This window comes from Ictidomys tridecemlineatus, chromosome 4 (genome assembly GCF_052094955.1).
Source record: "Ictidomys tridecemlineatus isolate mIctTri1 chromosome 4, mIctTri1.hap1, whole genome shotgun sequence".
NCBI classification, from domain to species: Eukaryota; Metazoa; Chordata; class Mammalia; order Rodentia; family Sciuridae; genus Ictidomys; species Ictidomys tridecemlineatus.
The window spans coordinates 21,268,931-21,284,579 of NC_135480.1; the positions used below are offsets into that span (position 1 = coordinate 21,268,931).

Genomic DNA, 15,649 nt, shown 5'->3' on the forward strand with positions numbered 1-15,649 from the left:
AGCTTCATCTCTGCAGGCAAGTGCTATTCTAGTCATTTCCTTTTCACTGCTATATAATATTCATCGTGTGGACATACCACACCCATTCTTCTGTTGATGGACATTTAGACAGTTCCCTTTATTCATTCATTTCCTTTTTTCTTTCTTTCCTTCCCTCCCTTTTCTCTTTCTCTTTCCCTCTTTTTTCCTCCTCTTCATTCTTCCTTTTCTCCTTCCTCTCTTCCATCTTTCTGTTTCTCTTATAGGAAATGTTGCTATGAGCAGTCCCATGGTTTCTCCTGTGACTCACACAAGTTTCTTTAAGTTATGCACCTAGGAGTGAGTGGAATTGCTACAACATAGAGTACTCGTGTGTGTGTGTGTGTGTGTGTGTGTGTGTGTGTGTATGTGTGTGTGTGTCCTTTAACATCCCCCAAAGAAATACTCCATCATCGGGGCCCGTGGAGCATCCAGGGTTACCCCTGAGCTCCAGGTCCTGGGCACACAAAGGGGACTCCTGGATCCTGCCACCCGGGACCTCCAGGTGGTCTCTGCAGCTCTGGTCTCTAGAGCAAGAGGCCCTGGCCCTGAGTGAGGGGCAGACCTGAACTTTAAAGTCAGTGGGAAATGGCCCAGGGACCTGCAGGTAGAGCTGGAGCTTCTCCAGTGGGCGAGAGGGTTCCTGGCGCTGAGATGCCGAGCTGGTGCACCTCACTCCTGCTTGTGTTGTAGACAAACCTGACCAGACCTTAGAACCAGGATCCGCACTTCACCCACCCCATACCACACCACCCATCACCCCCCATACCACACCACCCATCACCCCCATACCACACCACCCATCACCCCATACCACACCACCCATCGCCCCCCATACCACACCACCCATCACCCCCCATACCACACCACCCATCACCCCCATACCACACCACCCATCGCCCCCATACCACACCACCCATCACCCACCCCCATACCACACCACCCATCACCCCCCATACCACACCACCCATCGCCCCCATACCACACCACCCATCACCCCATACCACACCACCCATCGCCCCCCATACCACACCACCCATCACCCACCCCCATACCACACCACCCATCACCCCCATACCACACCACCCATCACCCACCCCCATACCACACCACCCATCACCCCCCATACCACACCACCCATCACCCCCATACCACACCACCCATCACCCCCATACCACACCACCCATCACCCCCATACCACACCACCCATCGCCCCCATACCACACCACCCATCGCCCCCCATACCACACCACCCATCACCCACCCCCGTACCACACCACCCATCGCCCCCATACCACACCACCCATCACCCCCATACCACACCACCCATCGCCCCCCATACCACACCACCCATCACCCACCCCCGTACCACACCACCCATCGCCCCCCATACCACACCACCCATCGCCCCCATACCACACCACCCATCACCCCCCATACCACACCACCCATCACCCACCCCCATACCACACCATCCATCGCCCCCCCGTACCACACCACCCATCACCCACCCCCATACCACACCACCCATCACCCCCCGTACCACACCACCCATCACCCCCATACCACACCACCCATCACCCACCCCCATACCACACCACCCATCACCCCCCATACCACACCACCCATCACCCCCCATACCACACCACCCATCACCCCCATACCACACCACCCATCACCCCCATACCACACCACCCATCACCCACCCCCATACCACAGCACCCATCACCCCCCATACCACACCACCCATCACCCCCCATACCACACCACCCATCACCCCCCATACCACACCACCCATCACCCCCATACCACACCACCCATCACCCCCATACCACACCACCCATCACCCACCCCCATACCACACCACCCATCACCCCCCATACCACACCACCCATCACCCCCCATACCACACCACCCATCACCCCCATACCACACCACCCATCACCCACCCCCATACCACAGCACCCATCGCCCCCCATACCACAGCACCCATCACCCCCATACCACAGCACCCATCGCCCCCCATACCACACCACCCATCGCCCCCCATACCACACCACCCATCGCCCCCCATACCACAGCACCCATCACCCCCCATACCACACCACCCATCGCCCCCCATACCACACCACCCATCACCCCCCGTACCACAGCACCCATCACCCCCATACCACAGCACCCATCACCCCCCGTACCACACCACCCATCACCCCCATACCACACCACCCATCACCCCCCATACCACACCACCCATCACCCACCCCCATACCACACCACCCATCACCCCCATACCACACCACCCATCACCCCCATACCACAGCACCCATCGCCCCCCATACCACACCACCCATCGCCCCCCATACCACACCACCCATCACCCCCATACCACAGCACCCATCGCCCCCCATACCACACCACCCATCGCCCCCATACCACACCACCCATCGCCCCCCATACCACACCACCCATCGCCCCCATACCACACCACCGTGGAGGCAGATGCAGAGGAGAGACCCTCCCCCAAACCAGGCCTGCAAGTGGAGACTCTCACAAGGCATCAGAGAGCAGAACGGGTCTCACTGAAGCGCAATGGGGCCGTGCTCGTCCTCGGAGAGTCTTGGGGGATGAGTGCGTGAGGTACATTTATGTATTTCAAATGGTTTTGGTCCCATTTCCTTAGGCCTCATTGGTGAGGGAGGCCTGCAGGTTTCCTAATGGATGTGAGCTCCAATGGGGGAGAGCGACTTAGGGTCCAAAAGGTGCCCAAGAGGCCTCATCTGGCTCCTCCCAACCTGAGCCGGCAGGCTTCCCCACCGACATCTGCGCCCTTGGCTGGGGACCATGTGGAGCCACACAAAGACTGGGGTGGAGGCAGGGAGACAGGGATGCGACCTTCGCGTGTAAATTTAAATGCTTTTATTAACAATCATCTTACATACAAGGGTAATATGACAAAAGGGACGTCTCTGCGCACATAGTATGATAAACCAACATAGCTCTATTCGTATCCAGTGTTCTAGGTCCCGCACACAGGTACTATAAAGCGTAGTCTGCAAAATAATAACATCGAGAGGTTTTTTTTTTAAGAAAGAAAGTATTAACATATTAATATGTATGTGATAATAGACTCCTAGGCCCCCCCCCACTTTACTTTTCCTTTGTGATTGAAATGAAATCCGTTCAGCAGCGTGGGGTGGAGAGAGGGAGAGAGACGGGGCTGAAAAAGACGGAATCAGACTGCTGGTTCTTCCCCAGAAACCAAGCGAAGACCCAGGGGCGCCCGAGGGCAGCCTGGCCTGGGTCTCCTTGTCACCAGTGTTGTAACCGGCTGTCCTCCTCTGTGCCGAGGCTGGTCCCCTGGATGCCCCGGGGGCTCTCTCTCTCTGAGGTACAGTGCATTGTGGGATTGCTACTGGGGATGCCCATCCCCTGGCCCTGGGCCACCCCCTGGAGAGGGAGGACGGCTGGGGCCAGGCCTGGACTCTCTGAGGCCAGGCACTGGAGTGTTCTGAGACCAAGTTGGCAGCAAGTGTGGCTCAGGGAGGGGGCACTGGCAGAACAGCCCCGGTCCCTGACTGTGGTCCAGGGTCCTGGTGGAGACTGAGGTATGCTGGTAGGATGGTGAGGGAGCGGGCGGGCGGGAAGGAAGTGCCTTTGTGGAGCTGAAAGGCAGAGGCAGGTCTGGTGAGCAGCAGGCAGCTGCCCTGGGTCCCCAAGGGTCCCCAGACTCTCTACCTCCAGGGGAGAGAAACTGGAAGCAAAGGAGTTCTGACTCCTGTTGGGGCTGCCCAGCCCTCCGTCGGCTGCCAGGCGCACCAGGGCCCTTCTGGCTCCCAGATGCCCACCAACTCAAGGTGGGCGCTGGGGACCGGCTGAGAGCGGCACCCTGCCCAAAGAAAGTGCATAGGCTGGGGTCCCCACTCAGCCTCTGCCTTGAGTCACAGAATCAGAACAGTGTATGTGAAGGAAACCTGTCACCACGGGCGGGGGAGGGCGCACCACGTGCAGGAGGAGGGGAACAGCGATGTCCTGAGTACAGCCGGCAGCTGCAGCCGCAGAGGGGGCGGGCCAAAGCCCTGCTTCTGAACTTGAGTTGCCATTGCATTTATGAGTGGGTGGATGTGTTTCTCGCGCCGTTCCCTGTTAGCAGATGCGCCCTGCTCTGGCCCAAAAGCCCCTGGGTGGAGGGTGGTGCTGCGTGGAGACGCTCGCGCCGCCCACTTCACCTCCAGGCTCCTGGCAGACGCCAGCGCAGCGCACGAGGCACACCCGACCGCACACGGCTGCTCTTCAGAGGCGTGGCCTCTAGGGGGCAGCAGTGGCGACTAAGGGGAGGGGCTATCTCCATCCCTGGGCACCTGTCCTATTGCCACACGCGTTACCCATTCCCCTTGAGGGAGGGTAGGGGAAGTTTGTGCAGTGGTCCCTCCAACAGGGTCAGCGACCACACCCTATGCCAAGCATCGGCTTGGGGTGGGGGGAGGTAGGGGCACTTCAGCTGGAGCTCGGGGGTGTCTCCTTCCAACCTCAGACCAAGCCTGTAGAAAAGGAGAGAAAGTGCACCGAGAAGGCGGGGACCCAGCTACCCTCCTCTCCCACACTGGGGGTCGGAGGCCCCACGGCCAGCAAACTCTGCCCAATGAGCTTACCGGCCACCCTCCTCCAAGGACCTGCCCCTCCCTTGGCACAACACAGCCACAGGCTTCCCGCTGCTCTTCCAGCTCCATAGACTCTATTTTTATATCTATTTAAAACATAGAAATGTATAAATATATAGGATATTATTTATAGATATATAGACGTGATTTAATCTTCTCTGTGTGGAGACCCCGTATATGTCCATATATACAATGTACAGGTTGTCGCATCAGTATTGTACACGCACACCCCCGCTTCCACCCAGGCCTCCCGAGGGGACTGGATTGCATAGGTATTCCAGGGCGATACCACCTAGTGGATGGAGGGGTGTCAGCTGGAAGAGGAGGGCCGTACCATTTTTCTCCCCAAAGGGCACTTTTTCTGGCTAACAGGCAAAGACGACCTCCAGGGCTCCTTGAAACCATAGCTCCATCCACTCAACTGAGGCGCCCTGACCAACAGAGGGAAAGAGAAGGACCTCCCTCCAAGCAGAAACGGGCTTCCCACATCTCTTGACGCCTCCTTTCTTGCCTCCAGAGGCCCGCCTGCCAGGCGTGCTTCCTGAAGGGACCCGAGGGTGCGCCTGAGTGCCAGTGTGGTAGAGCCTTCTGCCAAAGTGGGATGCACGGGCCAAGAAGCACAGGCCACGTGGAAATGAACCCATGAGACCCCAAGCCAAAAGCAGCTCTAGATGCAGAGTTCCCGTGCCCAGAGCAGGAGGAGGGAAGTGGAAGAGGGCGGGGGTCTCCAGAAGAGACCCACTGGGCTGCCTCTGGAGCCCCGCAGGTGCCAGCCCAAGGCCAGGCCGGGCAAATCTGTGTCCATTTCTGTCTCCCCACGACAGGTTCAGCCTTCCACATGCCCCCCCCACCCAAATAAATGGAATTACAAAGTCCTTTCTCCAAATGAAAGGGCTCACCCAAGCAAGGCAAGAGGAGGGCCTCAGCAGACAACTGGACTCAGAAACAAAGAGTGGGGCAGAGGGCAGAGACCCCTGGGCCCACCGACCACAGACTCAAGGACCCAGCCCTGAATTTGGCCATTCGGGGTTCCGGAGCTTGGTCCTGTTCTCATTCCCAGGGAGGCTGGAGAAATAAGGATGTGCCCAGCATCACAAGATGTCACAGGCAGTCATTAAAAAATAAAAAAGAAAAAGGAAAAAGACTGCTGTTTCCGGTGGCCTCCCTGTTCCAACAGGCAGGCAGAACTGCCCGGGGTTGCTGACCAGGTGGGAGTTGCAGACGGGGGGGGGGTCTCCCCTTTCACAGACATTAGATGGCACTGGGTGTCTCTAAGGAAAAGCAGATTGTTTTAATCATGAGGGCCTGTGGCTCCAGGCTGTGCAGCGCAACCACTTGGCACAACTGGTCACCAACCTGGGCCTCAGTCTTGACCTCACTGACCACCTACTTCATGAGCCAAAGAAACCTCCAACCAGCCACCCAGTGAGGCTAAGTCTCGGCTCTAGACACATTCTCCCTTCTCCGTCTGTGGAGGTCCCTCCTAAGCCGGAGCTGAGTTCAGGGCTCTGTCTCATCTGCAGTGACCACACCTGGGAGGCGGGCCACCTGTCCACAGTTTTCACACCTGTTCAAGGTACTGGGCTAGTAAAGCATGTGGTTCCCTGGGTCAGACCTTGAGTGCCCCCTCACCCGGAGCCCATCTCGGAGGGGAGGAGTGGGACAAGCCCAGGACAGAAGCACGTATCATCCCAAGCAGGGTTCACAGGACCAAGCCCTGAACCTCCCAGGGGGCACCTGGGCCGAGAAAAGACCTGGTGCGAATTGCAGTGGCATGTCCCATGTTGTCCCCTGGTTACCCCCATCCCGAGGCGCAGTGGCCTACAGAGAGTCCGCCACAGCCCGGGGCCTAGCTGGGTTGGTGGAAGCTGTGAGCACCTGAGTTTGAGAGGCCCCTGACAGACTGACCGCCACCTACGGGTTCAGCTGCTCAGAGCCTCAAGCCATTGCAAGGGTGTGACCTCCTCCTGCCAGGTCCTGCTAGTGGCAGTGAGTTCTTCCAAGCCCTGAGCCAGGTCCCTCAGGGTAGGCACTGACATGGGCTTGAGGGATCCTTCCCCCAGCTGAAGACTCAGCTCTTTCTGGCTAAGGGCCTTGGGGGAACAGTCACAGCCCTGACTCGGTGCTCAGGAGTGGTCCGCCCTCCTGGCAGAGGGTCCCCGTGCAGCGGGTCAAGGGAATGAGGGGTAAGGCAACTGTTGGCAGAGGAAAGAGCCCCCTACTGTTTCTGCCCGGCACCTGGGGCCACCTTGCCAACCAGCCCTGGTCTCTGCAATGTGCAGTGACGCTCCCCAGACAGGAGTCTGTGTGTAAGAGGGGACAGGAAGTCCCCGAGCAGGAGCTGGGGAACAAGGGACCTTGTGCTTTGCAACAGAATCCCACTTGACCTTGATGGTGACCCCGGTTAGGGTTAGGCCCAGATGGGAGGAGCCGTGGAGGGAGGCTGGGGGCAGGCGAGTGGAACCAGGCTGGGAATTTCAAGCATCTGAGAGGGGTCTGGGGCCTCTCCTGCTCTCCCCTTGCTCAGAAGAGGGTGGAGGTGTGCGGCTGGGTGGGGGCCGGGTGGGGGCCGGGTGAAGGTCACCAGGCAGGGTGCATTGATTGTTGAAGAAGGCAGCATATGAGGCCGGGCAGTGGGACAGTGGGAGGAACCCAGTTTTGTTTTCTGGTTTTTTGTTTTGTTTTGTTTTAACATGCTACATCACCATTGAAAACAAACAAGAACATTTCAAAAATAATATATAATATAATATAATATAATATATATATTTATAATGAAAAGCTATCGACTAGCAGCAATGATTCTAAAGTTATCTTAGCACCAAGACCATGGGGGTGAGAGGAAGGATCTGTGAGGGGCAGGACCGGCGGGGCCAGGAAGGGGCGGTGACGTTCAGTGTTGATGACCTTTCCACTCTGGTTCTCACGGTGGCACCAGGCCGCAGACACAAGATAAACCAAGAGTAAGGGAGCCACCGCAGCTGCACAGTGTCTGAGCCACGAAGGCCAAGGTTCGGGGGGCCTCGCCTGTGGCCAGATCTCAACACCCTCCACTAATGGGGAGGGACAGCCGAGCGGGGACGCGGGATCCAGATCCCCGTCCCTCCCCCAATACGACCTGCGTCCACCTTAGGATCTGTGCATATAAAATACGCACAAATCAGGTGTGGGAACGTGAAGAGAAGCTTTAACAGCTCACGCACATATCTGGAGACTCCCCTGCGAGGTATACTGTGGTGAAATGACGGGAGGAGCGCGGGTCAGACTCCTCGCCTACACCACTGCCTGCCCCAGGGAGCGGGCAAGTGGCCTTTTCTAAAGCTTATATTGTGGTTGTGGTGTGTGTGTGTGTGTGTGTGTGTGTGTGTGTGTGTGTCCAAGTTGATGCCTTGAGAATCTGGTCCCGCTTCCTGTTTGCTCCTTTTCTTTGGGACATCTCTACCCTGTTCACAAAAAGGAAGCTCACAGGCCTAGAAGCACTGCCCAGTCTCCCAGGACCTTCCTGCTGGGCTGCGGAGCGCGGCGCCAGCCCGGACCACCTCCCTGGGGACGCTCTTAGAGTGACACGTAACCCAGGGCACAACTTGCATCGACAGCTCCTGCTCCGTAGCTACCTTGCAGGTGCTTGATTATGAAAGGAAAACAAAAATACCCCCCAACAGTATATGATTATAAAGACAGAGTATAAATAATCCATGTCGATCCCATAGATACTTTTCATTTTACTTGTTTTTAGCCAAAAATCGCCGCCCCGTTGGGGGTCTGCATTTGCTGGCTTTTCGTCTCCCAGCGGCCCTGGGTCTGCGTGGGATTCTGCCATCTGATCCTCCACCATGGACAACAGGGATGCCCAAAGCCACCCTCCCCTTCCCCTGGATTGCGAGCTCGGCTCTAAGGCCCTTCCACCTTCCAGAGAACGGGTTCTGTCTTTCAATCCAGGGGCCTGGAAGGAGCGAACAGACCACCAGGGACGGGAGGTGACGGGTGGGGGCGGGGAGGGTTCACAGTACCACCGACACCTGTGTTTGTGGGACAGCGAAGGGAATGAGTAGAACAAATCCGTCACACTGACGTCAGGTGGGGGAGGAGGGCACCTCAACCCACAAGGTGGGAGTCGGGGACCAGAATGTCAACGAAGAAGCCAAGAGCCACCCCCCAAACCCCACCATGAAACCCAACAGAAAAAATGGCGAGAACATAAACCCCAAGCCCAACCCACCTCCCTCCACCCCCCAGTGGCGACAGGAACAGAGCGAGCTACCTAGAGGTTGTGACAGAGACCCGTCATTTAGCTCATGCTGTCGGTGGCTGTCGGGTGGGGACACGCGGGGCCCAGCACATGCTTCTGTGAGTGGAAACGGGTCGCCACATAGGTTCAAGCTGCCAAGTGTCGTAGACAGGCGTCGATTTCCGACGTCGTGCCTTTCTGAAAGCTCCTAGTAGCTTCCGGTGGACGTGTCACCTTGGTTTTTTAAAAATCTTCAGTGTGGGTTTTATATATATATATAATATAATATAATATAATATAATATAGATTTATATAATATATCAAAGCTTATGAGTATAGATTAAAAAAATATTCAACAGCTCCGTGGACTCTGCCACCGGCTCCCTACATGTCCGGGTAGAACTCGGACCCGTGGTCCACGGCCTGCAGCGCCGGCTTCTGCTCCAGGGCCGACATCCTGCTGAGGACCTCGGCCGACAGTGCGTAGCTGTTGCCCGACTTCTCCTCGAACCAGCTGTCCAGGGCTCGCTTGGCATCGAAGTTGGCGATGGGCGGTCCGTTGACCGCGACGGTCAGCAGGTCGCTCAGCTGCTCCAGGGTCAGGCGGGAGCGGTGGTTCTTGCGGACCCTCTGGAGGGCGCTGCGGCCCTTCTCGCAGCAGGCGGTGGACGTGGGGAGGACCTTCAGGACCTGGATGATCTTGTTCAAGAGCGGGAACCTCTGCTTGTACTTGCAGACGTGGCTGATGAGGTCTTTGAAGCCGTTTTTGGTATAGTAATCGGCCTTGAGCTCCCGCCACTCTGTCAGCAGGCTGCCCCGCGGGTCCAGCCCCTCCTGGCCGAGGTCCCGGGAGAAGGTGGGGATGGCCTCCAGGTGGTCGAGTATCTGCACCATGTCCTCCTTGCCGTAGCTCACGAGCTCCTCGCTGCTCCTGGGCCAGGCGGCCAGGTCGAACACCTGGCAGGCCTTCACGAAGATCCGGCTGCGGGAGTCGAACCTCTGGGCCAGGATGACCTGGGTCTTCTGGCAGATCTTCTCCCTGATGGACTGGAACTTGGCCTCGGCCACCCTGAGGTTCTTCACGGCAACCCCGTTGAAGCTCTCCCGGAAGTTCTCCTCGAACTCCTGGAGGTACTCCCCCGGGCAGTCGGCCAGCCGGCTGACCTCCTGGATGGCCTCCTCGATCTTGTCGTCCACCTGGGACACCAGCAGGTACTCGCCCTGGAAGACGTAGGCCAGGCGCGAGAGGACGGCGATCACGTCCAGCAGGAAGTAGATGAGCTTGACCGACTGATAGTCCATGAGGAACTGCAGCAGGGCCAGGGCGATGGCCGAGGCGTCCGCCCGCTGCGTCTGGCTGCTGACGTCCTTGAGGTGGGCCACCACCTCCAGGTAGTCCTTGATGAGGGCGTTGAGGACGTTCTGCTCCCCGATGACCCAGCGCACGGCCCGGATGTCCCCCAGGAACTCGGTCTCCTCGCAGAGGGTGGCGGCCGTGCAGCGCAGCTCGCCCAGGAGCCGGGGCGAGTAGCGGTAGAAGCTCAGCAGCTGCTTCAGGTTGTTCTCCAGCTCCTCCAGGCAGGGCAGCTCCTTCCCGCTGATGGCGTCCAGGATCTCCAGGTGGGGCCGGTGCACCATGAAGGGCAGGCACAGCAGCCAGGGCAGCGTCTTGCGGATGGTCATGAACATGCTGGCCCGCAGGCTGGCCGTGATGTTGGCCCCGTCCACGCCCAAGCCCACCGTGGGCTTCTCGTCCTGCAGCCGGATGCCCAGGGTGGTGAAGGCCCGGTCCAGCGCCTGGAGGTAGCTCTCTGTGCTGGAGAAGCCCAGCTCCTGCAGGGACAGGAACTCCGTGGCCGGGGGCCCGTCGCTGCTGGTGTACTGGACGTACACGGCCACCGTGTCGGCCAGCAGGTCGTCGCTCTGCCCGTCCAAGATGATGCTGAGGCACGGGGACTGGCGGATGCGCTCCACCAGGTCCTCCCGCAGCGCCCGGGCGATGTGGTGGACGAGCACCTGGCAGTCGCCCTCGTTCATGTACTGGTCCACCACCTTGAGCTCGCACTTCCTCAGCAGCTCGGCCAGCGGCCGGAAGTCCAGGTAGGGCCTGCCCTCGAGGGCCAGGTGGTAGGCGGTGTTGAAGAGCAGGGTCATGTTGCGGCACATCTCCTCCGTCTTCTCTGGGTGCATGCGGAGCTTGTAGAGCTGCAGGCACTTCTTGTGCAGGTTGCTCTGGCTGTGCAGCTTGATGGTGTGGATCTTGAACTGCTTGGAGCCGATGATGAAGGCCGAGGTGCGGGAGGACTGCACCGTGTACTGGCGGCACACGTGGCACCACATCTCATTGAGGGTCGGCGAGTACCGCAGGAACCAGAACTTCTTCAGCCACTCCTGCTTGAAGCGCCGGATCCGGCGTCCGGTGGCGGAGGACATCTTGGACGGCTCGTCGGTCGTGGTCATCATATCGTTGGAGACGGATTCATCGGCCGAGTCGACCTCCTGGTCATCGTCCTCCATGATGGCGGGGCCCGAGACCATGCTCTCGGAGGCTGGAAAACAAATTCGAAAGAAGCGCTTACACCCTGTGGCAAGAACGGGTTTCCGAGACGGCAACACGAAACAGCGTCTAAAGGCGAGACCCCACAGCTGCCTGAGAGGGATGGAACCCCAGCCTGGAGTTCACTTCCAAGCACTCTGTTCCCCACAGGTGACTCTCCCTCTTTGGGGACGGTCCAGGTGGCCTTTGGCCACCACCCACCATGTTCCAGGCTGCCCGCCCTCTGCCCACCCGGGGGTGCTCCGGAGATTGCGACGTTCCCCATCAACAGAGAAGACCAACTGGAGGAGCAAACTGTTGGGGCACCCCAAACAGCCCCAGGTCACCCGTGGAGGACAGGGACTTGTGTGCCCTCCACTCAGGAGGTCAGAGGAGGCCTGCTGCCCCGGAATGAAGGCCGCGTGGCTCTGGCCCCCTGTGGTTTCAGGGTCAGAACGCGCTTGAGCTCAGATGTGAGCTTGAGGACCTGCACCGTCTCGTTGGGGACTCGGGGCGTGGCTGAGGGGCGAGGCGCCCGTGCGCAGGCCACCCCGGCTGCAGAGGGGAACCGATGACCCGGCCCGGTTCTCAACTAGCTCCACGAGATCCGAGCACCAGCACAGAAGGGGCAAAGCCATGCAGCTGGTCACCCTGGACCCCCGAAGTCCCATCCTCTGAAAACTCCAGGTGGGGAACTAGGACCCTGAGGGGAAGAGCAGACCCTGGCAGAGGACAAGGCCACATTCTGGATAGAGATGGGGGGGGTGTGGGCTCCCCAGAGGGACTCCCTGCTGGGCCATGGGGGAGAGAAGCTGGGCTTTGGGTGGCACCCTGGTGGGGCCATCACAGAAAGGCAAAGGTCAAGAACACAGCACACGCCCCTCCTGCAGCGATCGTCTTTTATTGACACAGAGCAGCACGTGAAGCGTCCCACCAGAGCCGTGACCGGCCTGCCATCGGCACCTGAGGACAAGGCGCCTGGGGTCCCCAGAGGACAGCTTCGACAGAGGCCCACGGCCCCGTCCACAGCCCCGTCGCTCCTCCCTCGGCAACAGTGGCGTCCACACCCGCTTACCTGTGGGGTCCGAGAACTCTGGGAGCTCCAGCGCCTGGGGCGGTAACACGGGGGGCTCTGGGAGCTTCCCAGACTTGAGCAGGTCCAGCTCGGCCTGAAGCTCCCGCACCTTCTTCTTGAGGCGGATACAGTTGGGGCAGAAGGAGGTGGTGGGCAGCTCGTGGGCATCGGACGCCAGGGAGGCCTCGGCCGGGCTGTCGGCCTTGAACGACGAAGGCTCCTCTTCCTCATCCTCCAGGGGGCCCGGCTCCTTGGCCACCCCCGGGGGGGTCTTCCAGTCCCCGTCCCCCTGGGCCCGGCTGACGCCCTGCATGCTGTGGGTCATGGCTGTGGCACACCGGCCATAGGCATCGTCCTGGTACTTGGGGACTTTCCTGATGACCAGCGAGGTGCTCAGTGCCAGCTGGTGGGCCTCCACCTTGGCGGACTCCAGAGACGCCTCCAGCACGTCCTTAAAAATGAGGTCGATCTTCTTCTTCTTGGCCTGGGGGTGCACGTCCCCCTCATCCAAGCCACGCTTGTAGGGACTTTTGCCCTGTCTCAACACGGGGAGCTGAATAGCGCCCCTCAGGTCTTCTGGGGTGTCCAGAGCCTGCTCACACTTGTCCCTCTGCAACCTCTTCTCTCCTAGGAAGGAAAACCAGGGTGTCAGGAAGCGGGGACAGCCCCCCAGCCGAGAAACCAACAGAAACCAAGCAGACCTTCTGCGGGGTCACTGGCGCGCCCTCTGAAGGCGCCTCCTGGGGCAGGCGTGACAAAATGAGCTGGTGAACAGTGGGGACTTGTCCTGGGACCCACAGGGCATAAGAACTCTTTTGAAAAGGCAGTTTCAAGAAGCCTCAGGTGTGTGCACTCTGACTTACAAGTCGAGGGAGGCCTACGGGAGGTGACTGTGTCTTCTTTCACAGGGACCTGCCATCCTGGGGGGGGCGGGGAGTCCCACCCGATCAAAGTGGGTGGGTGGGAGCACAGTCCAGAGCCCAGGCGCTTCCCCTCCAGCCCTCGCCATGAGAAGACGCTGCTTTGACTTGGTAAAAGGTTCACGGGCGATGCAGAGCCCTGCTCCTGCCTTCTCCGCGGCTGTCCTGGAGATGGCCCACTTAGGGGACAGTCCACCCCTCACTTCTGTAACCCTCCGAGCAGTCACAAGACTGGGAACATGTGAGCAAGCGTGACCTGTGGGTCTCACTGATGACGCAGGCTGGAGGGGGAGGACAGGACACCCACAGTTACTAAAGGCTCCAAGATGGCGGCCTCCGAAAAGATAAAGGACAAGGTGGTCACCATGACTGAAAGCCACCTCAAGACACAGCTGTTTCCTTACCTGACACCAGGGGTCTATTTCTATCCTGTGCATCACTTGACTTCTCTCTCAGTTACGTTGGGACACCTGAACCCTTTGATGGGTTTCCCAAGAGTAAGTTGTTTTAGCCTCGTCCTTTTCAACAGCTGCGGAGCATACGGACTCAGAGGGCTGACGACTCCTGAGGGGGAGGTGCTCAGGAAACAGAGGAGCCTCCTCAGTCCCCAGAATATTCCCACAGCTGTCTGTGGAGCTTGGAAATCTTAAAGGCGTCTTAAGGCAGGGGCAGGGGCACTGAAACCCGGCTTCTCATAGCGGGGTTGGTGAGAGGCCGGCCGAGGGGTCTCCATTCGATGTTCCATGCTGGGGCCGGTGATATGCCCTGCCCCAGGTCCAACACCAGGTTTCCCACAGTGACCACACAGAAAGGAGGGACCTATCTGGATGCCCTTGTCATTGTCACATGAATGCTTGGGGAACAGCCTGTCTCCAAGGCTCCCGGGACAGGATGGCTCCCCTCAGCCTGCATTTGTCTATCAGCTGGGCTACAGAGCAGAGGAGAAATGGAGAGCACTCACTAAAGCAAGACCCAACACACCTGTCCTGTGGATCAGAAAAAGCACTGGCCCCTTTGGAATAGCCACACGTCCAGGGCTGCCCTTCCCCCTCACCAGGGACCAGACAGCCGACAGCGGGGGAGGTGGGAGGTGCAGGCTGCAAGCCACCAGGGACTCCTCGGGCCCTGGTGGGAGGACCAAGCCTGTGCGACATGCTAGGGCCAGCGGGAGGCTGCTCTGGACTTCAGGCTTCATGAAAAACAATGTGAGCTTGATTCCAAGATCTCGAGGAAATAGGGGGGGGACCAACCCAGACCTCAAAGTAGATCAATATCTCAAAATCAATCAAAGAAGAACTTTTCTGAATATGAGCACGAGATCCATCCCGTCCTTCAGTGATAACCGCAGGGAATAACCGCGACTCTCTTCAGGTAAGCTGCGGGTTCCAACAGCGTCCCTGCCCGAGCAGGACTCGTGACTCCTGCTCTGGCCTGCCTGGCACATCACCCTCAGTGACAGAGCAAGCTCCCTGCTCAGAAGGGCTCTCCTTCAAGAGCAGGACTAAGCCACCACTAAAGGGCCAGGATCAGCCAAAGCAAAAGCCACAAAGAGACATCTAAATGCCACCAAGCTCCATGACTGGACCCGAGGGCTGGTTCGGGGCCGAGAACACCCACAGCTGTGGCCCTGTCCCACTGTGGCTGTCAGCGTCCTCCCCGCTCCCCGCCGCTCAGCCTGGCTGGCCGGACGCTGCTCGCTCCTGGAGCTCCACGCGGCTCTGGACGTCCCCCTTCAAGGCTGTCTGCCACGCTTCCTTCAAGCCGCCACTCCTGAGTGGCCCCTGGTGTCCCCGCTCTCTGAAGATGGGTGTTGCAGCTTGAGGTGCTCTGGAGAGGTCACTGGGGGTGGAAGGGGACATCACACGCCCAGAAGAAGGTCCTGGCCAGGGGTGAGACCTGCATCCTCAGCAGGCTTCCCTTGCTCTCCTCTTCTCCGGGCGGCGGGACTCTTTGGGAAACGTCTTGATGTCGTCATTCACTTCTTTCGTCCATGCAGCGAAGAGTGACTGAGGACCCACTGAGTCTCAGACACTTTTACAGGGGGCATCTCCGAGGTCAGGTGGATGCCCCCGAAATCTCAGCCTGGGAGCATGCCTTCCCCGTGAGGTCAGCAGGGCCTTCCCCCCGGTTCCAAAGAGGACAAGAATGTTCCAAGAGGTAAGAGTGACTACCGATCCCCTCTCACTGCCCGTCAGTCACCAGGTGCCTTTTACC

General features: G+C 59.0%; 1 protein-coding gene across 6 annotated transcripts in view; it reads right to left on the reverse strand.

Annotated features, from left to right (window-relative positions):
- Window positions 1–2,919: 2,919 nt before the first annotated feature.
- The window catches only part of Prdm11 (PR/SET domain 11), a 78,049-nt gene continuing 65,319 nt past the window's right edge, over window positions 2,920–15,649 (reverse strand). For 5 of the 6 annotated variants that reach the window (XM_078046165.1, XM_078046170.1, XM_078046167.1 and 2 more), the window contains 3 exons: window positions 12,516–13,142; window positions 8,938–11,453; window positions 2,920–3,068 (listed from right to left, as the gene is read on the reverse strand). In XM_078046165.1, coding sequence (XP_077902291.1) covers window positions 9,289–11,453; window positions 12,516–13,142 — 2,792 coding nt within the window. In that variant the 3' untranslated portion in view covers window positions 2,920–3,068; window positions 8,938–9,288. The remainder of the gene's footprint in view (window positions 3,069–8,937; window positions 11,454–12,515; window positions 13,143–15,649) is intronic. The other variant, XM_078046169.1, reaches the window with a different exon arrangement.